The sequence below is a fragment of the Pseudochaenichthys georgianus genome, chromosome 8 (assembly GCF_902827115.2).
Source record: "Pseudochaenichthys georgianus chromosome 8, fPseGeo1.2, whole genome shotgun sequence".
NCBI classification, from domain to species: Eukaryota; Metazoa; Chordata; class Actinopteri; order Perciformes; family Channichthyidae; genus Pseudochaenichthys; species Pseudochaenichthys georgianus.
Window position 1 is genome coordinate 18,172,526 of NC_047510.2, and position 27,912 is coordinate 18,200,437.

Sequence of the window (27,912 nt, forward strand, 5' to 3'; positions counted from 1 at the left end):
TCCTGGACAGGAGCAGGAACTGGGGCAGAAGCACGGGTTGACTTCAGGCGGAACCCACCAAGGCGTATGGTGCCAGGTTGGCAATTGGGAGACAGGGAGCTAGAATGCCTGGGGCTAGCAGGCCGGGAATCACATGTTTCAAGGAAATCCAAAATTCAGTCAGGTAAGAACTCAACAAAACATAGTTTCTCTGCTGCCAACCGGTGCGCCTCTACCAGAGCTGCCCTCTTCTGCCGAACACTGGACGCTCCCTTCCACCAATTGAAGCAGCAAGCCAGATAGAAGGTAAAATACTGTAATTCTACCTCCCATGGATCATCTGCTGGGTCCATTTGTTGGTCGGTTCGTAATGTTACGGTGTGTGAAGCAGGCAGGACCCAAATGCAGATATAAACTGAAAAACTCCTTTATTTCAAGGCTAGGCGATATAAACAAAGACAAAACAGAACACTCACCGAAGAACTAGTCATGACACAAGACGAACCGACAAAGACAGACAGAAAAACCAGAACTTAAATACACACAAGACTACACAAAAAACATTGCTGCACGTTTGAAGTTTGAAAAAGAGTACCTGGATGTTGGCAAAATATTCTGTGGACAGATGAAACCAAAGTTGAGTTGTTTGGAAGGAACACACAACACTATGTGTGGAGAATCCAAAGGGTTCACATGTATGTGCAATCATCATCTTATGTGTGTTATCCCTCTAAAGCAGAGAAATTAGTGTCCATGGTGTCCTTTAACCATTAAAAATGTCAAGCCCAGTGTGAGGCCCACTCCACAGTAAACATCTGCTCCCAGACTGCGATGACTGATGTCAGGTTCTGTAGGGGAGCGTGACATAACATTTAAGTATTTCAGAGCAAATAATGGTATTGTTTTGATATTTAAGTGGCATCATTGGATAATTCAATCACCCCAGATCGTTGTTTGAGGCATGTCCAGGGCTGAGTGCTCCACAGTGCAGCCGTAAATGTCCCCCTCCCTCGGTGTGAACGTCAGGGTAGAAAACTGGTGGAAGGTTTGATCTTTATTGGGGAAATATCGGCTGAGTGACACCCCCTCTGACACCTGAACACCATTCCTGGTCCACCTGACTCTGACACCAGGTGGGTAGAAATTATTCACAAAGCAGATGAGGCTGTTTTCACGTCCAAACTCAACTTCTTCTGAAATAAACTCGACTACTGTAATGGTGTCTTTACAGGTATCACTAAAAAATATATTAGAAAGCTGCAGCTGATTCAGAACGCCGCTGCTTGAGTCCTCACTAACACAAAGAAAGTCGATCACATCACTCCTGTTCTGAAGTCTTTACACTAGCTTCCTGTGTGTCAAAGAATAGATTTCAAAATACTGCTGCTGGTTTATAAAGCACTGAATGGTTTAGGCCCAAAATACATTTCTGATCTACTGCTAAATTATGAACCATTCAGATCTCTCAGGTCTTCAGGGACTGGTCTGCTTTCTGTCCCCAGAGTCGGAACTAAACATGGTAAAGCAGCATTCAGTTATTATGCTCCAAATATCTGGAACAAACTCCCGGAAACCTGCAGGTCCGCTGCAACTCTTACTACTTTTAAATCGAGGCTGAAGACTTTTCTTTTTGTCGCTACTTTTAATTGAAACTGAGCCGTTGTGTTCATCAGTAAAGTGGAACTTCTGTGTGAACTATTCATATCTTAAACTGCACTGTAACTTTTTATTCGTGTAATTTTTATTCATGTAATTTTTATTCAAGTATTTTTTCTTTGAATGTTTCTTTTATTATCTTTTATTTTCAATGACTGTTTTTAAATGCCTTTGTCGGAATGTCTTTCTTTTTGTAAAGCACCTTGAATTGCCTTGTGTTGAAAGGTGCTATATAAATAAACTTGCCTTGCCTATATCATTTATAAATAAATACAGCACTAGTTTCATACTTTTCTGACATAAAACCACACTGAGCTATAAAACTATGAATTAACATCTTCATTGTTCATTCATGATATTTTCTCACACTTATATTTTAACATAGCTGCATCCAACTTTCTCATAGCTAGAGGTATAATCAACACGGTTATTGTAAAAGCTTTCTTGGAAGACTTACATTTATAAAAGTTATATTATTAGCAATATTAGTTTATATTCACATTGTGACGGGACCAACATTATACAGGCTTTTTTGGTATTTTTTACACAAAGTAAAAAAAAAAAGTTATTGTTTTTAATACTCCATTTTAATTATTATTTATTGATGCATAAAGTTATATTTTGTATTTTTACAACATTTTGTCCGTTTTGGGGCACTATGATTTTGAAATCTCCACTTTAGCTGCACTTATTCACCAAAGTCACCAAGTCAACCAAATTAATTAAGTGCAAAACAAGTAAAGTATGAGGTGTGGATGTCAGTGGTATAAGTCGTGTAAGGGTGAGGATTGTATGGACATGCATGTGTGTGAGAGTGTTGAAGTGCAGCACAGCCACACCCTATCCAGATGAACACACAGGGGCATCACAGTACTATCTGTGTTTATTTCTCATTCTGTTATTGCTATGACACCTGAGTTTCCCTACGGGGATCAATAAAGGTCCATCTCACCTTAACTGGGGAAGTTTCATGGTGATAGTTGAGTTTGATAGGCTGGACAAGCATGATGTAGACCAGGGGCGCCCACACTTTTTGGGCCGGTGGGCTACTTTTGAAATGACCAGCTCACCGAGGTCTACCAACCAAAAATAAAATCCCAAATTGCAAGGGGCTGAATAACACGTTTTATGTATACATGGGATAACTACAACAACTCTATTTGGGTTCTTGAACAGAAACAAATACATGAATACATAAAACTAAAATGGCATGTTAACCTCTCTCTATTTCTCTCTCTCTCTGTTAAGAAACACATAACAAGCAGGCTAAGAAACCACTCTCCATGTCCTGAAATCTTAAACATAAAACACAAATATAAGCACAAGGAATACAATAAACGAGTAGAACACTCAACTTAGACACCAGACTCAAATGGGTCCTATTAACAGTCTCTCAAAGTTATAATGAAATATACATAGGTCCAATATAGGCATGTTATATCTCTCTCTCTCTCGCTCGCTCGCTCAAAGAGCCGGCTCTTTTAAGTGAACGACGGGAGCCGGCTCTCGCCCGCGAATGAGCCGTTTTTTTGTTTTTTTTGCGGAGGGATCTAGATCGGCATGAAGGCACATTATGCAATCTGCAATGTGCACATTATCCCGCTTATTACCAGTGTTGTGCTAGTTACTGAAAACCAGTAACTAGTTACCATTACTAGTTACTTCATTTCAAAAGTAACTCAGTTACTTTACTGATTACTTACACCAAAAAGTAATGCGTTACTGTGAAAAGTAACGTTTTAGTTACTTAAAAAAAGGGCTCCCATTATATTAATGCCCTTATAGCCTTCATTTCAGTACTGTTATTGCATTGGAGAATAATACAATCTGTTGATCAACTTGACATGCATTATATGCAATCTGGATAGCATCGATATTAGCTGGCTTTACATTTTTGTATATTCTTTCTCCAGGTAGTTGGAAAAAGTTTTCCGTTTCATATGCCGTGTGCCGCCCGGACATGCTATCATGCTAACTAGCTCCCTGAAAGCGGGTGACTCCACTGTAGCAATAGCCTGCATGTGTTCTACAACATACCGTGCAATGGCTTTATCGACTTCTCCCTGGCTAGCAGTCCCTCGGTTAAAATCCAGCCGCTGTTGCTTAGGTGGAGGTGGAGTGGCGTCGGCTGAGTCTCTGTGGTCTTAGCTACTAGCTTCGTCCCAGCATGTTGTTTCTGCAGATGTTTTAAGAGATTTGAATGACTGGTTTGGGCAGTAGATAGGCTCTTTGACCCGCCGGGACACAACTTACATTTAACTAAAACGTTCTTTTCTTTGTGCTCGACAAAAGTGAAATAGTGAGAATATCTCCAGGTGGAGAAACTAGACTTGAGCTCCGCCGCCGCCATGATAGTCTTGTTAGTAAACAACACAAACACGCCCACAGCCCGTCTCCGCATGTGACACAGGAAGTATTTAAGTACATTTACTCAAGTACTTAAGTACAGTTCTCATCTCTGTTCACCTGGCTGTTGACTATATAAAAAAACTAACGCAGTAACGGAGTAACGCACCATGTAGTAACGGTAACTGAGTTATTGAATTTAAAAAGTAATGTGTTAGAGTACTAGTTACTGCCAAAAATAACGGCGTTACAGTAACGCGTTACTTGTAACGCGTTAGTCCCAACACTGCTTATTACACATGGCCACATTCTCAACAAAGTAACGACATGACTCCCAATAATAATTGAAATGCTTTTATGGATTTAGAAAATCATTTTATTGATTTAAAAAATAGTTGTATGTATTGATTTAAATTGACATGCATCCGCTAAGAAAAGTAGTCCGTTGTTACCGTTTGAACTAACGTAACAAAGGCAGGAACTGCTTCGATAGTGTTTTTGAGGAGCTTTTTGATTACAGATTTGAAAACATCGTTGCTTGCACAATGTGCACAAAGTAGCACAATTCATTTTGTCAAACCTTGGAAAGTATCTAGATATCCCTGCCCTAATGCCAAAGTAACTGGCAACTGAATATGTGTCGCCGTTTGACGTCTATGTCTGGACCGCTGCGTAAAAAGGAGGGTTTCTGCCCCATTACTTCTCTTCTTACTTCTATAAGAATAAAACATGGAGGACGGAGATCTCTTTTTGTCCCCCTCTTCTTCCCGCTGCAGCCCAGCAGCTGATCTCAGAGCACGCTCCCCTCTCCTGCAGGGGGGCGTGGTCAGCTGCAGCTCACAGAATCAGCCCCCTGCCAAAACAGCGTTTGGAAAGAGCAAATGGAGCGAAATGAGGCATGGCATTTGATTTAATTATAAAAGGTATAATATGTGGTAAACTGAAGAGCCCTTTGGGAGCCGAAAGAGCCGGCTCTTCTTGGTGAGCCGAGCCAAATGATCCGGCTCACCAAGAAAAGCCGGAATTCCCATCACTACCCGGCACTTGACTGATGTTATATCGCTTTGCATTCTGGGTTAACAGACTGGAAAGCGATAGGTCGCTTTTTCTGTCAATCAAGTAAACTCCTGAATTAAGTGGCAGGGAGGACAAGGGAGGAGGGATCACAACCTGTTTTGTCTATTTTAACGGAGCTTGATTTTTTTTATTTTAATGAATGACTCGCGGTCTACCGTCGACGTACTGGGCACCTCTGATGTAGACAATGCCTTTTAATCGATATAATGAAAAAATGCCATCATTTGTAAATGTATATTGTGTATTTAATATATATACTGTAAAAATATAGTAAACTATAACAATATTTACATTGCAATAGAATGGAATCAGAAGGAATAAAACATGGAATAAAATCGGCAGTAATACAATTTTTTTTTTTTTTATTATTATTACTGCCGATTTTTATTCCATATTTTATTCCTTCTTATTCCATTCTATATTTATTATTATTATTATTATTATTATTATTATTATTTATTTTTTCTAGTTCTCTACCTGTGTTTTTAATTCTTATTATTATGCACCACCACGACACCAAGTCAAATTCCGTGTGTAAACCACCTGGTGGTATTAATAAACCTGTTTCTGATTCTGATTTATTGATTGTCATCAATAAAGTATATCCTCTCGTGTTTAACCCTATGGTTTAACCTTATGTTTGGCTGACAGGTGGCGCTGTTGTTCCGCAGATGTTAGCGGTGCTGCGTGTGGAAGAACCCGCCTGTTGGTGCTGTTTACTGGGCATGAGCTCAGAGAAATGGGGCCGTCTTCCTCTCTGACCCATCGATGAAAAAATAAAAAACCAGTGGATGCACAGCGGCACAGAGGAAACACGGCTTCACAGGCGAAAAACCAGGAATGCTGATGCTGCTAAACATGGGGAGTCGCCTCCTTTATGGAATAAACCGAGTGTCTGCTGATGTGTGTATGCAGTGAGTTTTTTACAAACAGAAGATTTGGACTTTTTATTTAATTTTGTACACACATCTGCAACGATGCGGGCTGCGGAGTGGAGACGAGGCGCTGCGATTGTGCTCTGCATTTTGGGATACCTTGTCTCCAGAGCTGCCGCTAAAACATTACCGGAGGACCCCGCCACAGAAGGTGAACAGTGTTTTAAACATCTTGTACTTAATAATAAGCTAGGGAGTTCATGTTTTTAAGTGGCTAATGCTGCCGCTAGCCAGCTCGGATGCTGATGTGACCTAAACTTAGCTAGCATTAGCAAGTTAGCTTGTGCTAGAAAGACTGAAAACTTATCTGAAATGTTTTTTATCCAACTTGGTTGGTGTCCTGGATAACATGAAAATCAATCTTCTGTAGTCATAATTGTGTAAAAATAATTTTAAGTGACTAGTGACTAAATATAAGTCCTTATATTGTCCACAATACTGCAGCAAAGGAGTCCAGCTGCTGTGATTTGTCATTTTTAGCTTTTTGGAAAACTGTCTTTGTAAGTTTATCTGGGAAGGGGGACTATCTTTGACCACTTTACCAATTATTATGAAAGGAGCAGTGGTCTAAGAAGTACTCTAGTACTTTACTTAAGTAAAAGTAAAAATGATAGTGTGAAAGTGAAGTAAAAGTCCTGCAACCAACATCTTACTTCAGTAAAAGTCCTGCAACCAACATCTTACTTCAGTAAAAGTACAACAGTATTGTCATCAAAAAATCATAAAACTACTTATTGTGCTAAATGTTCCATTTTAAAAATCATATTCAATTATCGGATTATTGTTTTGAATGCTTTTAAAGGTGTAGCTACTATTAATTACTTAATATACTGCTGCTGGATATCTTAACCTATAATTATATATAGTTTATTTATATTACATATATTCTGTTTTAGCTAATTATCTGAATCTGTAGACTAACTATTTACTAATTTTGTCAAATAACTGTAGTGGAGTAAAACATACACAATTCGCTTCCAAATTGTAGTCGAGTAGAAGTATAAAGTAGCATAATAATAATAAAAATACTTAAGTAAATGTACTTCACTGCATTACACCACTGGTTAGGGGCTTTAACTGTTTTAACCTTGCATTTTGTGGAAGGTGAATGCTCTTTTGTTGTTTGTGTGTGTTGCTTTTAACTACAAGGTGACTGCCACCATCTACCTTGTTCAGGTTTCAAACAGCAAATAGAAATACCAATAAGCTCAGTCTCTATACTTAGCATTTGAGCTAGATAGTTATTTTCTTGACTAATCATGTAAAATATTTCCCTTTACCCAGAGCCCTATAGTTGATATTCAGATTCATTTTGTGTCAAAGTAGTATTCTTAAATGCAAAGCTAGTCAGTTCAATAACATATACACAAAGTAATGTGTGGCTTTTTTGGTTTAAGAAGAAGCAGTAATTAAAAGGCGTGTAGATCAATAGTTTGATCAATTACAAACTATTCACTTTAGTTACTTGTCAGATAAGATCAAATGTATTGATATCACACTTGATATTATTGAGTGGTATACATAGTATAAGAACGTGCACATAAATGACTTTTAAAAACTACAATACATAAAACATTATTGGCATTTCCTATAAACAAAATGAAGCTTAAAAAACTAAAACCCTAGAGCTGAAGCAATTAGTAGATTATCTGAAAGTAATCAACAATGTTTATAATTGATTAATCTTTGAATAAACAATAAAGCAAATCTTTCAAACAACTTTTTTTTGCTTTTCCAATGTGGGGAGTTGCTATTTGTCTTTGCCTAATGTGAATAATTATTGATTTAGATATTAAGAATTAAATTCACAATAGCACCTACTGGAATACAATAAGCTGGTAAAGTTTTGTGTATCTAGGGTCTGTCCTGTCACTTCAACTGTAAGCACATTCATCAAAGTGGATTATGAATCACAATTATCTGTTAATCTTATTCTGTAATTTACTTCAGAAGCTTTCCTATCATAATAACTACAAAAGTGGAGACACATCTGTTTGATCCGTCACTTTTATCTCTTACTTTCTTGTACAAGCACGCACACATTGCACACATTGTATTTGTTTTGCTTACATTTTTGGCTGGCCTACATCCAGTCCTCTCTCTACAACTATGTATGAAATTAAACACTCAGTAACTAATGCTGTAGATCAGTCAGAGGTTTAAAAAAACAAAACAAGCTCTGATTTCCAACAGAAGGATTTTGTTAGTTTCTGATATTTGATCATTTTAGATAAGTTTAGACGTTTTTGAAGTAGTTCTGCTTTTAATGGTTGTCATTTAGTACTTTATGTGTCCTGAAAATTGGCTAATTTCGCAGCAACAAGCTCTGATAGAGAACAAGGTGTAGTCTGTCCCGGGCCTCCCTCTTCGCTATGTTTTTCTCTTTCTTGCTCCCTCTCTCTGGTGTTCACTTTGCCTCAGATTGACCTTCAGTTGTCCCGGGGGAGGTTATGTTCAGTTCGATACTGAGGACTTCTTCTGCTCTGTCCAGCAGACAGCATGGATGAGTGGAGCCAGACAGACAATCTTCCCGCAGATATAGATCTCACTCGCATTACTGCCGCCCATAATAGGCATGGCATTGCATCTCCAGCAGACAAACATTTGCTGAAGCTGGACATGGGCTGCCAGGAAGTAGACCAATCCGATCATATTGTCACCAGCTTGCCAAGCTTGATTTTAATCACAAGATGCTGGTTTAAGTGCTAACAGCAGATCCAGATGGTGAGGATACATCAGGTCATGAGAAAGCATAGTATTTAGGGACAACAACAACAACAACCTTGTGAGCTCAAGAGCAGAACCATTAACCGTGCAGTATGTAGACGGGAATATTTACCCTCGTAAGATGAAGAGAGTGCATCTGGTCTCCTGTCTGAGACGCGGTGATGTAACCTATGTCTTCGTCCCCTGCTGAGCTAATGGGATCAACCTTTGCCATCTAATCTCACTTGTAATCCAGATGAGGGAAAATAGCAGGCTGAAAACCTATTGATAGCCCTTTTGTTTATTTATTATGCCTAAGAGCATAACTTCAACAGATTGGAGTGTGTTCGGTTGTGTCTGTGTTTTACCATGTTTTGATATTTTGTCGCTGTCAATGATTCACACGTTATCCTTCCTTTAACATTGTGAAGGGCTTGCTCTACTTTAAACCATAGCTCACCACACTGAAAATCAGATGGTGAATACATTTATTCAGCTCTTGTTGAGGTTGAACAAGTTTAACATCCATAAACACAATCAACTGTTGTTGGAACTTGAAGTTAAAGTGACATACTTAACTTTTACCTCTTCATTATTTAAACAACTTGCCGATGTTTTGAGAGACCTCGCTTATTGTCACATGATTTCTGTTCCCTCTCACACTCAACCATGTGCTTCTGCATGAGATGATACAGAACGTTTTCTGTCACCTTCTTCTCCCACTGATTATATTTGACTGTGGTTTATTTAAGATTTGATCTTCTAACCAAACCAATTCCACGTTATTGAGTATTTTAAATGGATCCATTAAATCATTGCAAAAGTAGATTCATATTGAGATGAAGTTACTAGAAGAGCACCAGTCAACCCTGTGTACAAAAAAACATGAAAGAAATTCTTTTTTTGATGTATTAGAATTGAGGAAGATTATTGTCTCTGTTTAGATCAGTGGCAAGTTTCAGTGTATTCAGTAGAAGCTTGATTAACTTTTAAGTCATTCACATTTTGGTTTGTTTGCTCATTCTAAACAAAATATGTCTTTATTTTATCATTGACATCACTTTGAGCCCCAGTTCCTTGTGATTTCTAACTATTTCTAATGAGATGCAATTGTGTTGTACTTGGTGTTGTGTACAAGCAAGCTCTTCACTCAGACTCATGTACAGAAAGCATCTGCTCCCCCCCCCTCTCTCTTCTTGAAAGAGCACCAAACCCCCTTACACACCCAATGGATGCCAACCATACCATACATTTCCAGTTTATCACGGTGGTGTAGAAATGCTTTGCCTCCCTGTAACTTCTGATGAACACCCATTCATACAAGCTGTAGAAGGCTGAAAAACATACACACACTCAGTCTGTCCTCTCCGTTTTCTCCTCTCGGGTTCATCTCTGTCTACTCGGACACAAACACACACAACCACCCCGCTGCTTTGGCGGCTGCTGCCTGGGATAATTGGTTTGAGATCGCAGCGTTGGTCAGGCAAAACTCTGTTTGATGCCTTTGTACTCCATATGGTACTCAACACACTCGGATGAGGACTCAATAAAGCATTAAGCCGTTGCAAAAGTGCTGGTTTAGCTACAAAATAGGGGTCTTCTGTCAGTCTTCAGGCCGAACATCTTCACTCCTGTGTGTCGTAGCAGAGAAGAGACTCCTAGCTTGTTTAACAATGATGTCACCACAGTAGTGATTTATTGGATAAGGAATGGGAGGGGGACTGTTGCATTTGCCAATCTGGAGTCTCCCAGGGGAGTTTCTTTTTAAAGTGAGCACAGCTGGTACCCCTAACCACATATCATTGGGAGTGGGAGAGGAAGTGAGGTCATGATCCCTCCAATACACACATGAAATCTTAATGCAATGGGTAGTGTCTGACTGTCAGACATCTTTTTGTTTTATTGTCCTCTAGTTGTGACACTGCAAATGTAATAACAGGGAGGTATGAAGTGAGGGGTCAGAAAGTAGCCACAGAGCACATCTTCACACCAAGCCTCTCTGGGTAATGATGTGTATGGTTTGGAAATGACTCGATGCTCTGCCAAACCTCCTCACTTCCATCCATGCAAAGGTGTTATTTGGGGCAGCGCTCTGTTTTTAGGTGGAGCTAAGCTGCACTCGGGGTGAACCCTCACCAGATATTGTAAGAGAGGGTTCTTCACTGACCGCAGGATCCCTGAGCGGGGGGAGGGGGATCAGTCTAGCCAGGGGTATGTATTTTGTTTAGTGTGTGTCGCGGAGGTTGGGGTCGCGAAAATAAAGATGAAATTCAGTCGCATTGAAGATGGGGGAGGTGGGCATGTTTATGTGAAGGAGGGAGAAACCCTTTCAGCCTTAATTGAAAGGTCACCATGGGTCAACCAGCAGCCAATGATCAAACAGGGCTGAGGCTGTCGTGTGTGTGTGAAGGCAGAGCGAGAGCAATGGTGTGTGTGGAGTTTTAAATGATAGTGTTTTTGTACCAAGTTTGTTTTTATCATACTTTTGGGACATAAAGCTGAAATTATCCTTGTTTGTTTTCCGCTTGTGGTATAATAAATATCACAATGTTTGACCTGCCTCTGCAGAGGAGTAAATGGATGTGTGTATGCCTTTTTTTGCACTGGTATAAAGTAACTAGGTACTGTAGGCTCCTCTACAATGTTGAGATACTGAGATGTACTTTACTTAAATATTTAATTTAATGCCGAATAGTACTACTTGTACTCCACTACAAGAAGAACAAATGTTAGATTAGCTAAATGAATGAATGATGTACTTGATTTGGTTCGGTTAAGACTTTATGAAGGAATTCACAAGATACCCAGCAGTATATAGAGAAACATTTAAATGAGAACCACTTAAAACACATTTAAAGTGGTCTACACATGCATGCATCAATAATTTAGTTCTAACATTTATAACAACAACCACTGATACAAAGTAACATCCATGCAACAGCATCTTCTGCAGTCACAAAACTCCTCCTCCTCTTTTGATATTTTTAGATGCATGAAATCGTCAGGCACCAGGGCAATAACTTTTTTCTTGTTTTGCTTAAATATAAAGAGCAGATAGGGGTTATGTGTTGAAGACACCTTGTTTGCATGTCTTCTTACCTAGGGCAGAATTGTATTTAAAATGTATATATTATACTGATACATTTCTCAATGAATCTATCCAATGTGTCTATAAAAAGAAAACAGTCGGACACAGGATTCGAAGAATTGAACTTGTTATTGTTGATGTCCCTCAATCTATAGACGCCTTCAGTGTGAGCCTTTCATCGGTCAACAGGCAGTCTGTGTCCAGTCTTTTATTCCCCCATTAGAGATGGTTATTATAAATATACATATAGTTGTTTTTTCCCTCTGGTTTAAGGCTTCTTTGAGAGAAGGAAATAGTCCATTGTTTTAGAGGGGAAGTGTCGTTGGCTAGAATCCAGGAAATGGTCAGAAGGCCGTCCCTTTGTGATTGGTTGGGATGTGGAACGCCATCAAAGGGCCTGGCACTGAAACAGACCCGGTTAGACAGATGACTGCAGTAATTATAACGCACACTTCTCTCTGCAGTCACACTAACACATCGATATACACACGGCTCAGTGACGCTCTTTTCGTTCGCAGAGGTGACTCTGAAGGTTCACCTGAGCGATGCCAGCACTCACCAGCCCCTCGCAGGAGCCGCCGTGCATCTCTTCGCCAACCACACTGCTGTAACCACGGAAATCTCGTCAACTGATGGCAACACCTACCTGCGCTTCCCCTACCGCCTTGGGACACCTCTGGTCGTCACCGCAACCAAACGGGGATATGTGCCAAACTCTGTGCCCTGGACTCCTTCTAGACTACCTGGTGTTGTGTGTGTGTGTGTGTGTGTGTGTGTGTGTGTGTGTGTGGTGTGTGTGTGTGTGTGTGTGGTGTGTGTGTGTGTGTGTGTGTGTGTGTGTGTGTGTGTGTGTGTGTGTGTGTGGTGTGTGTGTGTGTGTGTGTGTGTGTGTGTGTGTGTGTGTGTGTGTGTGTGTGTGTGTGTGTGTGTGTGTGTGTGTGTGTGTGTGTGTGTGTGTGTGTGTGTGTATGTGTCTGGCTGTGTGTGTGTGTGTGTGTGTGTGTGTGTGTGTGTGTGTGTGTGTGTGTGTGTGTGTGTGTGTAATTGTGTGCTGCCAGCTAGCTCAAAGTGTGTATGTATGTTAGTGTGACATATAAATAGTGTGAGTGTGTGCCAGGTGTGAGAGCCAATGACGAGTGGAGTGCCCCATTACTAATTTATTACAATAGATGCCCAAAACCCAGCAAGGGGGCAGCTTAAGCTTTCCTTTCACTAACACACACACTTACACACAATACCTCCCAAGAGGCGGCAGTAGTGCGCGTGTGTGTTGCATTGGGGAGGCGGACTGGATGGGGGCTAATATTATGAGCCAACAGAACGGCGGCCAATTGGATTATCACGCTTACCAGCTCCGAACAATGCAAAGTGAAAGGAAGGAAGGAAGGAAGAGGAGAGAAGTGCAGTTTGCTGGGTCAAACTTGAGTCCTGCACAGCAGACAGGATGAAAGCAAGACCATTAAAAATGTATTAAGATGTTTTTATGACTTGTTTTGTGTCATAGAGATCAGTAAAGTGGCCTGGTAGAGAGGTAAAGTGTGTGTGTGTGTGGTGTGTGTGTGTGTGGTTTGTAGTGTGTGTGTGTGTGTGTGTGTTGAGATCTGTGTGTGTGTGTGATCTGTGTGTATTTAGCTAAACCTTTTTTAGCAGATTGGTATAAACATGTTTCCCACAGTGTCAACACAATTCCTCTCAAGGTCTTTTGGTCCATCTTTCTCTGCAGATGAACATTGGCCAAAAGACTTTTAATTATCAGAAATACTAATATTATAACATCTACAATTCCATGAAAGCTGGAAAACTTTAGGGGATTAAACGGCTTTAAGAAGGACTTTGAGGTGTGAATGTTTTGCCGACACCTTTTTACAATAAAAAATGAACTTCCAATGTAATTTTTTTGCCAAATTAAATATTTTTGTGCATTCAAAGTTGTTTACGATTAAGACATTAATCACTTTAGTACACTCTAAATGAGGTTTGGTACACCACTAGTTATATACTTGAGATTCAAGACAGGACGAACAAAATATCTAAATATATTCTTATTATGTTTTATGTTTACATGCATCAAGCTGCTGACAATGCACCTACGGCAAGTCATTTTGGGTAAACAAAAAGAGTCAGATTTTCACCCATATTTAAGAATGAAAATAAACTGATAAAATTCACAGCTTTGTTCTGTATAAAGAACTGAACGTAATTAGCCCCGCCTATGCATTAAATGGCCTACTGTTGAATAAAAAAGACCCTCCTCTCTCCACTCAAGCACAGATATAAATCATGAGTCTGTCTTTGTTAGTCAGCCCCTTTGTTGAGGTGTGTGTAATTATATTAGATAAGGCTTTCTTACTCTGGCAAAATCAATATGGCCTCTTTGTCTGCTGGGGTCTTTTGTCTGTCTGTGACCGACAAGGGAGTAATTTTACGTGTCAGCTTTTTTGTCTGGCTAAAAGAAAAACTTCTCAGACACCATTAAACCTCCTGAGTTCACTCCGCACGTGCCTGAGTGGACTGTAGTTTCTGCCCTCTGTCTGACACACTTTGTTTGTCACAATGATGTGAACTTGTCTGCTCGGGGGAGTGATAAACCTTGGCATGTGGCGCGAGGACAGAGAATAAAAGAGGAGGAAGAGGATGATACAGTATGTGCTGAAAAGTGGAGCAGTTGGAGAGAATAAGGGAGAAAGGGGGATGGGCAGCGCAGTGTCCAACAGAAGGAGGAACAGATGAGGTGAGAGGAAAGTGGAGGGAAACAAAACAACAAGGAGAGTTGAGGAAGGGAACACACAAAGAACAGAAACTGGGGTCATTTCCTTTCACAAAAACAGATCCTCAGAGAGAAATAACATTCACACCTGAACTTAAAGAACTCAGACAGAGTCAGACACATGAACGTTTAATATGATGGTTATACTGCAGAGCCAAAATGTATGTCGACTAGAAACAGATTGAGCCCTCATACAGCTGGATGTGTGCCTCACTGCTCAGGAATGTGCACTCGGTACAGTCAGACCACAATGACATCACCTTGCTGAGTCCGGCTACATGCAGTTTTCACTGTTTATTCCTCTTTATGTTAAATATGTTCAAGAAAGACAGAGTTTAGATGGGGAGAAGTGTAAAGGCAGCTATTAATTGCACAGCAGAATATCAGAAGGAAGCATCACGCTGCTGAAAGAACAGTCGAGCAAGGCATTATCTCTTCTGTATTGATCCACAGTTGCCTCCATTAAGCCTAATTTCATGGCCAAATTTATAAAAAGGCATTAGGCCAAGAGAAAGAGTAGAACATTGCCTTGTAAAACATCACTGTGGAAGATGGACTGATTCTGTCAGGAGAAAAACCTCCTGACTTTCTTCATTGAATTAAAATCAGAAACCCTCTATAAAGTTTTGTTGTTCTTTGTTTTATATAATTTATACTCTCAATGATTCTGGCCTTTTGCATTTTGTTTAAAGTACATCTGCACATTTTATTTATTTCTCTAATGATTAGGTTTACCAATGTTCTAATCATTAATCCATATTGCATACTGACCTTTTTGGCACATATAATGCATATACTACACTGAGTGAGCTTTTGACCGATACAACCTTTGATTCTTAAGTGTAGATGGAGAACTTGCGGTTTATATTTCCTTGATGTACTTGTCTCCAATAGCAAATCACAAACAGCCTAACTGATGCACTTGGTGTTCAGTCAACATGTCCTTGTTTTCCTGACGCCTCTCTGTCTGTTGCTCCTCAAGGTTTCAGGCATCAGCCCAGTGTTCATTTCCAGCGCAGAGCTCTGAGTCTTCCCGCCGACACATCCTACGCAAACCTAACGGCTCTACTCACCGTGGCCTGCTCCCCCTCGCACATCCAGCACTTTCCCCACCTGCAGGTCCTCAGCGGCAACGGCACAGGTGAGCCTCGAACCGGTGGAGGGTAACGTACTCGACCGCAGAAATAGAACTAAAGAGAGTCAGGCATGGATGACAGGGTGGGGGTGGGGAGTGAAGAGGAGAAGCAGCGGTACATCCCAGAGGCTCTACCCTGGAGAGGCCTCTCTATCTGACCTCCTGAAACACAATAACCCCTGTGTGTCTAACACAAGCCTGCACGCTTTCAGGCATCCACGTCTTGGTGTGTGTGTGTGTGTGTGTTTGTTGTATGAATGTGTGTGTCCTTCAGCTTCAATACCCCTCAAAAGCTCCCCCCCTCCCCACTGCACGTACCTTGTCCCTCCAGGCATCACAAGCCGTCTCTCTCCACCCTCAGTCTCTCAGCTTTTTCACTCTTCATCCTGTTTCCTTTCTTTCCTGTCTTTCCCTTGTTTTCTTTCCTGTCTGTCTTTCCCCTGACAACTCTCCTTTATCTATGCTTTTTCATGTTACTCCCCCCCACCCACCTGCTATCTGCTCCTTTCTCTGCCCCCCCCCCTCCTGTGCACCTTACTCCCACTCACTTTCCCTTTACGCTGCGTTTTTCTCTCTTACACTCTGCTGCTTCTCTCACAGGGAACGAGAAGAGGTTTGAGTTGACTCCTGTAGCAGCCATCTCTGTGCACTTATTGGCCAGCGACGGAGTGGAGCTGCAGGTGAATGAGCCAATCACGGTGTCCGTCCCTCTGCCGGCCGACAGTGGCCTGAAGGAAAATGATCACATCCCTGCTTGGAGATTCGACCCGCGCTTCGGTATGTCCCTACATGAACACAAAGCTTTTCTGACTTTCTAACTCAAAGGCGGGGTTTATACAAAATCATGAAAACTTTCAAAATGCTTAATTAATGGTTATAGAAAGTTAGGAATGCATTAATTTAAACATAGTCTGCTGTTTCATAATGATAAGAAAACATATTTTAAAATGAAAAAAATTGTAAACTTAATCTTTTGCAATTTATAGTTATGTTTATGTGATTATAAAGGCTTAGATAGTCTTGGCATTTTTGGTTTGTTATCTTGAAAATGCTCGTTATTTACTCTCAAAACCTTACGTTTTCTGTTCTACAGTGCTTACCTGAATGATTTATAAAAATTATCAGAACAGGAGCTTTAATACAATCCACGTGCAGCCACTTTCAGTTTTGTGTGTCAGAGGGATAAATGAATTTATTCATAAGGTCATTAAAAAAAGTCTAACTTGTGGCACCACATTAATCTGCAAATCAAAACCCAAGTACTGCCACACATCACAAGATTGGACCGTGGATGTTTAATCTGCTGGAGCTCAGCTAAATCTTGACCTGAGCAAAACAAACATCAAACAGCTCTCCTACATCTGAGACCCTTCAAGCCTCTCTGGACCCACTGATTTATTTGAGCAGTCTTAAATCTCTTGAGTCAGACGTCACACTCTCTGATACGCCCTTTCTTCTTGTTCACGCTGATCTGGAAGACAGTGATTAGATCATTGGTTGAGTCAGATGTGTCCGTAATACAAAACATCCTTCTCTGTGTAAATTAGGCTCACATTTCCAGATCAACTGTACATTGTGTTTGTGCTTGTCAGGACCTATTAAAATTCTTCTAGGGAAAGGATATATGTACTTGATTAGTAGTGAGACGGAATAATCTGTAGCAAATGTAAAAATCGATCATTTGTGAGTTTTTAAAACCCACGATAACTGAGTAATTTGGTCACTTTTGGGCAGCAGTGTCCCAACTCTGACACATCATCACTTTCTAACCTGGTATGGAAAAATTGTTAGTAAACAGTTGGCTATTTAAACATCCAACAGACGTAGGGCAACATTAGCATTCAGCAGTTGTGTTGTGTCCGATATTCTCTCTCCTGTTGGCATTAACTAGTAAGGGAAATATCTTTTGAATTCGCCACTGCTAATTAGGGATGGGTATCGTTAAGGTTTTAACGGTACTACTACTTTTATCGATACCGCTTATCGATCCGGTCCTTTAACGGTACTCTTAACGGTTCTTTAAAAAAAAAGATAAATTAACCCTTGTGCCCTCCTCGGGCATTTTTGTACATTTTTCCTGACTTTTTTTTTTATTTGGTGATCATTTCAGCTGTGTTACAGCTTTTGGCATGGATTTTTGCAAGAAGTCTTCTTTTGATTTTTGAAATTCATTGTCGTTTACTCTTACATGTTTTGTATACTCTCGTGATGTATTTTACACCCTCTGGACCCCTTCGTGGCAAAAATGTACACGCTCATAATAACTGCTATTAAATCATCATACATCAATATTTTTTAATTGATGTATGATTGATTATTTGAATAATTTAATTTGTCTTAAAAGAAAACACAAAAAATTATCACTTTGGTGGTTATTAGAGTCTTGGATGTGTCAAAGATTAGCAACAAAATTGATTTCACTGCATGATTATTTTTTACGTAGTGTGATATACTACCTCTGGACACCTTTGTGGCAAAAATGTACACGCCCCAAACAACAACTGCTATTAGATCATCATACATCAATATCTTTTTCTACTTTTTTTTTCATGAATCACATAAACAACTTCTAACTACTCAAAACTACCAAACATTCAATCATTGTCAGGAATTTAACCCTTTAAATGCCTGTTTCATTATTTTAATTATTTCATTTATCTCAAACATGCCTCATTGACTTCCATTCAGACCACATTTTTTGATCTCACTGCCATTGCAGTATAAAACCATGCATTTTGTAATGTCAGCATTTCATTTAGAAGACAAGTAGTGATGTTTGATATTTCTACTCTATTCCAACAGATTACACAATTTTCTCACTGTAGGCCGATGCATGAAATGCTTACATTTTTGCCAGTTATATAATGGACCCGTGTGCCCCGAGGTGTGTGTGTGTGTGTGTGTGTGTGTGTGTGTGTGTGTGTGTGTGTGTGTGTGTGTGTGTGTGTGTGTGTGTGGTGTGTGTGTGTGTGTGTGTGTGTGTGTGTGTGTGTGTGTGTGTGTGTGTGGTGTGTGTGTGTGTGGTGTGTGTGGTGTGTGTGTGTGTGTGTGTGTGTGTGTGTGTGTGTGTGTGTGTGTGTGTGTGTGTGTGTGTGTGTGTGTGTGTGTGTGTGTGTGTGTGTGTGTGTGTGTGTGTGTGTGTGTGTGTGTGTGTGTGTGTGTGTGTGTGTGTGTCTCTGTCTCTGTCTGTGTGTGTGTCTCTGATTTCTAGCAGCAGGTCCTACAGCATGTGACCTGGTGCTCTCTCAGGTGATAGAACAACAATTTTGTAGGCCTGTGCACAACCAGCACACACCTCTCCTCCCTCTCTCTGTGTGTGAGAATCTGTAAGCATGCACGGATCATTCCATGGGAAAAAAGGCCATCTTTTGAGGGATCTGTTTGATGTGTCTTTGAAGAGCTGCTTGATTACTCAAAAACAACTGTTAGTGTGTTTATGCACCTGGCTGCCAAAGAGAAACATGCAGTTTGACCAAGGGCTTATTTCTTTAGTGAGCAGAGAAGGAACTCAAATGAAGAAGCATTTCAGTGCAGAAGAGACTTCAGAAGTAATCTTGTAGCCTTCTTCTGCCAGCGAGCTGCAGGACTCATCTGAAAAAGACACAAGGTTCGAGGGGGGGTCTGACACCGAATGCTCTCTGTAGTCCAGCATTTCTTTGAGTTCCTCTGACCCTTCATCTGAAAGTGGAGAGGACACTGAGGGTCCGGCCCACCATCCACCACCACGGGGGGCTTTCTTCTCACAATCTGTGAGGACACCCCCAGCTCCTGGGAGAACTACCTCCGTTCTTCTCTGTCCCCTCACTGTGGACGGGAGGTGAATCCCTTTTTGGGGTGAGCACTAAAAGAGAGTTGCTAGAAGCATTATGCAGTTGCTCAATAGACTAAGGCGTTCCCCTCCAATCCACATGTGGATTCCGACTTCATGAACAGTAGGCCACTTCTCAATAAGAGCGATGCCTTTGTCCATCCAACACTTGTCATGTGATGATTCAAGCACTTTCCAATTATCCCTGAAAATATTTCTGAAAGGAACATTTTATTGGGCCAACAAATGTTGAACATCTGGATCATCTTTGCTCCTGTGACAGTTTATAGATCTCAAGTACTTAGAGTAGCCACATTCAAAGTTTATGAAAAAGGGCTTTGATAAGCACACACACACACACACACACACACACACACACACACACACACACACACACACACACACACACACACACACACACACACACACACACACACACACACACACACACACACACACACACACTTGAAGCCTAGGCAGAGCCTGTAGCTGCGAGTATTTCCATAACAGAAGTCATCCCCGGCCCCTCTCCGGGCTTCATCTCATGTTCCTTAGCAACCCACCAAATAAGTTACACAACAGAAAGGCCCAGCTCCTGATTGAGTTTCTTCACTGTGCGCTTAAGTGTGTGTTTGTGTGTGAATGTTCGTGTGTTGAACCAGGGATGAAAAAAACACAAAGAAATATCTTTTGAAATCCGTCTGCTGCCTTTTTGGAGAGATACTCCAGGCTGATAAAAGCTCCTTCACAAAGAAGCTCAGTTTTGTTTACAAAGTGAGCACATGGACAACACACACACACAAACCTGTTTGTCTTGTCTAACTGACAATGTCTCTTTTTTTTTATTGAGGGAGCGCAGGGCAAATGTATGTCATGTACAAACGGATCAAGTTCACTGGATTGTTTGTGTGTATTTGTCATTCATAAACAGACACTCTTTACCATGAGAGGATGCAAATCACCTCACTCAGATGAACTGACCGCTATCTGAGCAACACAAAGATCCTACGTCAGCCGTGTTGACTTTGCAGGAATAGACGAGAAGCAGGAGTAATATACAGGCTGTAGGGACAGTATACATGTTTGCATTGTGTCTAAGCAGTTGCCAGACGCTCTGCAGTGTATTGTATTGAAGCGTGGGAACAGTAATTTAATGTTGCTAAGAGAGAGAGACAGAGAGAGCAAGAGAGAGAGAGATATCCACCCCCCCCTGTGGAAACATCAGACAGAACCAGGGTGAATCCTGGCAGGGCTGTGTACGGAAGTGTTTGTGTGTGATGCTGAGTCACACAGCCTCTCTCATTCCTCTGTTTCTTGTGCCTCTTCCCTTATCTCTCCTTCCTTTCCACCTCCTTGTCCGCTCTTGTTTCCTCTCCTTGAAATGTTATTTCCCCCTGTCCAAGCCCTTTATATTTTTGTCTTTCCACATTGAAGATCGATGCAGTTTCCTGACTATATGACGTTGTATAACTGGGAATAAACAAAGACTCAATATGGCTTTCTCTATGTTAGCCTTGAGCCCCAAAGGAGAAGTGTGCAGGCACAACTCAATGTTTCCTCTTGGTTCAGATTTACTGTGACTCTGGCTTTGTTGTGGGGTGTTTGGCCACTGCTGGAGCTGCTATTGTGCTCCTACCGGCTTCTGACTGTGTGCTGCCTCCCTGTGGGAGAGTTCAGTACTACCAAAACACTGTTCTCTTTCACACTACTGGGCTTGAAGCGACCTTTTTAAAAAGATCTTGAGAAGTCTTAGAAAGCATTGCCTTCAGCCTCCTCTAAATGCATGTTTGAAGGTGAAATAGGTTCAATAAATAATTGACAAGTCTTTTTAATAGTGATGCAACAATTAGTTCAACTTTGAGAAACAAGCATGGTCATTTTATTAAAACAATTCCATAGTACAAACGAGTAATAATTTTATCTGGAAAATGGAGGACAAATGACAACATTTGCAGCCCTAATGTTTGTTTAAAAAGGTTTTGTGTCCAACTGCTGTCTGATCAGAGAATTTTAGAAACGTAAGATTGTTTTAACATTGCATTTTGCATGCATGAGGCACCATCATGATGCATTGATTGTAAAAAAACAAAACACTAATGTTATGCTTGTTATCCAGGTTGCGATATTTAAAATGTATTTTATATTCAAAATAATTTTTAACACTGCTGATAATTGCTTGAAAAAGGTAATTTAAGTGCGTTTCAATGTGGTTAAAAAAAGGTCTTGGAGAGTGCTACTTTACATTTGTGGTAACCCTGCTGTTAATTGAGTTTATTTCTGCCTCAATAACCATTTATTTAAAAAAACAAAGTACTAAACTTGACAGATACATAGATTTAGCTAAGTAAAGTCCTGCTTTTTCTCTTTGGGTTAATCAGATGAGAGTTTGCTGCAGGCTTTGTCAGTTGTCACTTTGTCCCTAATGCCCTCTGGTTCTTATACTGTATGAATCATTATTCTGAAACTTGATTTCAATCCCTGTGTGTGTGTCTGCAGGTGCTTGGATAAAGAGCAGTTGGGGTCACGTGCAGCGAGAGGGCAACCAGCTCAGTCTGACTTACATCGCTCCTCAGCTGGGATACTGGGTGGCCGCCATGTCTCCAATACACTCAGGTAAGAAACTGCTTTCCCACAGATCATCATCATGTAGAGTGAAGATATAGTCCTAAAGGCACAATGAGTAGGATTCGCTATAAATGTAAGGACTCGTACACAAATATATTCATAATCCTTCTTAATCATCAGTTATGACCCAATAAAAGAAGGACTCCTCAGACTGGATTTTCTTTCTCTTTGAGCACAGTCCAACTACTCTTTCTGCCTTTAGCAAATACCAAAACATTTTGTTGCCACCTTTCGGTGAAAGTGGTATGAAATTAGTTGCATATTAAATCAGTTTCTGTATGACCTCTTGTCTATCCAACAGGTCCAGTGTTTGCGAAGGACATCAGCACGTACCACACAGTGTTCCTGTTGGCTATACTGGGAGGCATGGCTCTCATCCTGCTCTGCCTGCTCTGCCTCCTGTTGTACTACTGCAGGTGTGTGAAAGTCTTTTCAAAGCTATATGTCATAAAGTTTATCTTAAAAACTATCAGAAATCAAAGAGCGAAACATTGAGTTTGTTTTGTTGCTGCAAATTTTGAATATAAATTCTTCTTGCTACGTAACAACCTTTTGCATGCCTTCAGCATCCATTGTCAAAAACTGTCATCGTGTCAACATTTAGTCTAAATGTGCTGAAGAGCCATATTAAAGGGTTCTTCATCTCTCTGCAAGTAACAGAATCTATCAATCCATCAGTTATCATATAAGTGCTAAATAAATCCAAGTTGTTTATAGCAGTTCATGTAACATAAACTTTCTTGGTTACACTAGAAGGTGTTAACAAGTACTGCACAAGTACTCTGGTACCACTGCTCTACTGTAAATATTATCCCTAAGGGAGTTATGTTTTCCAATTTAAGTTAACATCACAGAACTTTTTAAGTTAAAGTAATTCCCATGATTGAATCATATCCTCTGTTGTGTCTCTGTGATGTGCAGGAGACGTTGTTTGAAGCCTCGAGTGTCTCACCGCAAGCTCACTATGTCCTCTGGTCTGGACAGCAGTAAGAGGGATCAAGCCACCTCCATGTCCCACCTGGACCTCATCAGCAGCGAGGTCTGTAGGACTCTCACAGAACGCTTTATTCACAAGTTTTAATTGCACTGTCCTAATGAATGTCAAAGGAAGTACTTGTTCACTGTGTCAGAGAATATCTGAGAGCCTCGTCTTAATATGACTGTGATGCCCCTGTGGGTCCATCAGTAGAGAGGGTGTGGCTGTTCTGTCTGTGCTGCATTGGTTCAGTGATTGCATTGATTACAGTAACTCAGGGCACCTGGGTCTGGTGTCCTGCATGGTGTGTCTCCTTTTTGTTGTGGCTTTTTGAGCCAGGTCATAACAATGACCCATCAACATTGTTGCCAAAAAGCAATCATAGTATATAAAGTACATACTGTATAAATAAATTAAATGTGACATATAAGACACGCAGAAAGAGAAACCCTTTCAAATGCAATATCAAGAATAATCAATATGATATCAGTATTTTACTAAAACTAAATATAATATCTGTGGTTTCCATTTTGTTAATTTGTTCGCTACACTTCTTTCTCTAATGTCAAATGACGTCTTTACTGTGAGTATATTTAAACAGTTTCTTACTCTATTATTGTTTTGTCTTTAGGCGCAGCTGGAACTTGTTTCCACGGCGACTGAGCCCAACATGACCACACCGATGCTGAAGCCGTCCTCATATGAGCAACAAGACAATCATCGTCAACACAGCCTAATCCATCACAGCAAACACAGCCGCTCCTCGCTCGGCAACAGCCACCACGGCTCTTCTCTTGGCAACCTGACGCCGCGCAGCAGAGACTACCGGCAGTCTGCCGAGACGTTCCAATTAAAGTCCGCCCTCTCGTGTGGGACAGACAGAGGCTACCGCCAATCATACACCTCCGTCTGTTCGTCCAGCAACCCGGTTTCAGACGCACTGTCGTCGGCCAATCAAGGTCAGGTGTCTGCCAATCAGCTGAGCAGTGTCGGGATTGTTGACTTCATCTCCCCTTCCTCTCCCCCTCACTCCCCCAGTAGAGGGGAGGTGTGTGAGTGCAGAGCTCCTGACTACCACCTCTCCCGCTCTGTGGACCACCTGGAGCGCCCCACCCCCCCCCTGCTCCCCAGGCCGGGCCAGCTGCTCTGCTGCGGCTCCGTGGACCTGCTGAGTGGGGGGGAGGGCTACCCGAGGGTGCGTCCCACCCTGGTCATCCCAGCTCACTACATGCGCCTGCCGGGGGAGCACCCTCTGTCCGGTCAGGCACTTCTACTACAGACTGACCAACAGAGTGACTTGGAGACCATCCAGGCTGAGCTGAATGCCTCACATTCCCAGCAGCCACTGGGGCAATCCCTCTCTGACCTCGGCCCGCATCCCGCCAAACAGGGCGGTGGAGAACGTATGGGGCTGTCGGAGTCTCTGTCCATCCCAGCAGCGCTTGGGGAAACGGGTCTGATGGAAATAAACAGCGAGGACACGTTGTTGGCTGAAAAGACTTTAATGGAGCTCAGAGGAGGGAAGCCTCTGCCTCACCCACGAGCCTGGTTCGTCTCGCTTGATGGACGCTCAAACGCTATTCGCCACTCCTACATTGACCTCCAGCGGGCGGGGTGCCACAGCAGCTCGCCAGGTGGAGGAGGCCAACACGATACTGGCAGCGGTGGGAGGCGGGGCAACGATGCTAGCCTGGACTCCGGTGTGGACCTGAACGAGCTGAGAGTGGGCCGCAGGGGGAGAGTTGTAGGATGGCAGGAAAGAGGGATTGCGAAAGACAGGTCGAAGAGCACAGCACCAGCCATGGCCTACACTCAGCTGGTGTATGTGGATGATCTGGACGGGGGCGGCAGCGAGGAAGAGACGCCCAAATGCAGCCCAGAGGACAGTGACATGACACATATCCTGTCAGACAAAGCAGAGGGTCAGAGCGGAGATCTGGGGGGTGAGGAGGGGAAAATAGAAGAGGTGGTACAAATACAAGAGGAACCGCCCTCACTTTCCTCTTCATCCCCTTCTCCTCCTCCCCTGCCAACACCTGAGGGAGAGACGTTCAGGACTGATCATGTGCTGCTGTCAGTGTCTCCTGATGACGATGCAGCACAGGATGATGGAGAGGAGGAGAAGAAGAGTCCCTGGCAGAAGAGAGAGGAGCGACCTCTGCTGGCCTTCAACCTGAAATGATCCACAGATGACCACTTCAAGGATAGCCTCACACTTTTTTTCTTAATCAAATACTCACATGCCAATAAGTACATAGAAAGCATGTTTGGTTGCTGTAATTATTCCTACTGTGCATAATGGCCCATCTTAAAGTGATGGTGAGACAAAACCAAACGTATTTGTTCTGTGCTAAAATATTTTCTAATTTGGTCTGATTTAGTATCAATCTTACATATTGGAGATCTCGCAAAATCCCTTTTTTTTTTTTTTTTTAAATGGATAGAGGATTTTATTATCCCTATAGGAAATCTAGGCATTACAATAAAAAGTAGTAAGTATAGGCAGTACAAATACATAGCAACTATCTCAGAAAACGGATGCATTTCTACACTTCTTAGTTTCATCTCAACACACAGAAATAATACTTATATTTTTTAATTCAGTGTGATTTACACTTACATATTTCATTCTCTCAGATGTCCATCGTAAATAAACTCCATAAATATGCTTAGAATTTAAGAGAAAATCTCACAACAGATTATAATCATATAATCATCCCGTTATATATGTATAGGGATACAACAAGTACAACGACCAAAATTGTTCAGCTGTACATATGGGCATGTCAGTTTTTATTTGAGACTTCAAAAGTGTGAACCTATCCTTTAACTATGACTCCTGTTTTTGCGCCGATCATAACGTGAAGGAAAAGACCATTTTAATTATAGCTCTTTGTTTTCTTAATAGAGCACTGACATAATATTTCAGCACTGGGATACCTCCTAGTCCAGAGCTTCAGGTTCCCTTTATTAAAAGACCACTGTTGTTCTCCACACTTTCCATAAACTCATCAGGATGGAGTGATGTACACTTGACGAAGACAAATGGACGATGGAGGCGAGAAAGTTGAATATTTTATGCACAACAAATATATGCCTTTTTTATAACTAGCCTTGTGCGCATAAAGGAACTGTTGGGGGAACAGACTATGGGTGGTTCTCACAAATGAACGAATACAGGAGCCTTTTTCTCTAGCCATATTGGCCTCTGTCCACTGACTGTAAAGAACACACTACACTTCTTTATCGTGAGATGAATACCCTCATTTTTAAGATTGTGGAGCATCTGTGCCAAAATATGGCAGGTGATCATACTCTTTCCTTAGTCTGTCAGGAAAAGTCTTACAGTGGGTTCTGCACAGATAATCAGCCCTGACATAAACATGTGAATCCTGTACTTTTAATTGGTTTTAAGTATGATGCTAGAATTTAATCTAGCCCATCAGAATGCTGAATGGGTTTTTAGATGATCCACAGAGGGGGTAAAGTGTTTGGAGTACTGAAATGAAACCACTATCCGCACTGCACAGATGTGACACACCACTCTGCTGGTTATAAGGATGTAATACCACTGCAAAACTGTAGTTCCACCAACAAAACAAAAAGTGTGAGGTGTAATAATATGAAGGGTTTTGTGCTTGTTGAACCACTGACTAGAATATTTTTGCTCTGAACTTCAGGCTATGCATCACTTTTATACGGCTGCTTGAGATGCCTTTTTTGTCATTTTAATCAATATAATTTTAATTGCCAACATGAAATATTTTACCTGGGAAAATAGGCTATTTTTATTTCCTTTAATATGTTAAGGACTTTTTTTTCCTAACTCGCCTTATGTTAAGACTTTCAAAAACACAACTGCAAGTTTTACCTGAAACCAAACTATTTTTTGCATGCTCTGTTTCACCTTATTTTAGTTTTTAACCTTTTCCTCATGTTCCAAGTGCCTTTGAACACCCTGACTATACATCCAATTTGTGGAACAGAAAACTTTATTTATTTCTCACCGTCTTTTGCCTTTAGCTTCTCTCCTCTACCTCAGCCCTCCATTTCTCTCCCACTTGTGAAAGAAAGCATGCAGTAAACTTTCCTCAGCACTAGCATATTACAAGCTACACTGCAGACGTTTCAGAAAATGTCTACCAGCTGCTTCAATCGTAAAATCCTCTACAGTAATCAGCAAGGCACCAATCTGTCTTAGACTAAGCAGTTAAGGATTTACAAAAGTTTTGAGTGAAGCACGGAATAGATAAAGCTAAGTGCGATTGTATGTGAAGCTAAACTGCAGGTAATTTCAGTGCATTTTCTTACTTTAGTGTCTGTAGAGGGTGAATGTTCGTCTCGAATGTGTGTGCCTGGGTTGTGTTCATCTGCTCTGCTGCTGGCTGTGAGTTTGTGTTGTCAGACTGTGTGTCGATGCAAGACCGCTGACAAATAATCAACATACATCCACTCAAGGTTGATATAGTCATAGCAATCATATTAAAGAGTGTGTATAGTTTTTACTTTGCTTCACCTGGTCAAATGATGCGTGAGTTGTTGTGAATGTTCTCTTTTCTCTTAGTATCCCACAGCAATCTCCAGGTCGAGGGTGGAGTTGCAGTAGTACAGCATCCTGAGTGTGTTGCTTGGTTGCTTGCATTATATTTGAAGCCTATTATTCTAATAAACCGCCAAACTGGAATTATGTGTGTTTTGATTTGTGTAATGATGAACAAACGTATATCAAGTAAGTTGCAGCATGAGAATTTGTATTTATTTTATGTCCTGTTCAATAAGATTGTCAATTGATGGCAGTACCAAACCTCTCAACA

General features: G+C 41.2%; 1 protein-coding gene across 1 annotated transcript; it reads left to right on the plus strand.

Annotated features, from left to right (window-relative positions):
• The first annotated feature begins 85 nt into the window (after positions 1-85).
• On the plus strand, positions 86-27,781 carry fam171a1 (family with sequence similarity 171 member A1). Its single transcript, XM_071204014.1, has 9 exons — positions 86-285; positions 5,710-6,144; positions 12,306-12,533; positions 15,537-15,695; positions 16,290-16,466; positions 21,994-22,110; positions 22,424-22,538; positions 23,044-23,161; positions 23,730-27,781. Exons 2-9 carry the CDS (start codon positions 6,036-6,038, stop codon positions 25,278-25,280), a joined length of 2,574 nt encoding a protein of 857 aa, XP_071060115.1. The 5' UTR covers positions 86-285; positions 5,710-6,035; the 3' UTR covers positions 25,281-27,781.
• Positions 27,782-27,912: the final 131 nt, after the last annotated feature.

Bases quoted from the DNA above. Each gene is read 5' to 3' on its own strand.
- fam171a1 (XM_071204014.1), top strand. From the start codon at position 6,036: ATGCGGGCTGCGGAGTGGAGACGAGGCGCTGCGATTGTGCTCTGCATT. The intron at 22,539-23,043 runs GTGTGTGAAAGT...TGTGATGTGCAG, and splicing joins CTCCTGTTGTACTACTGCAG to GAGACGTTGTTTGAAGCCTC. The intron at 23,162-23,729 runs GTCTGTAGGACT...TTTTGTCTTTAG, and splicing joins TGGACCTCATCAGCAGCGAG to GCGCAGCTGGAACTTGTTTC.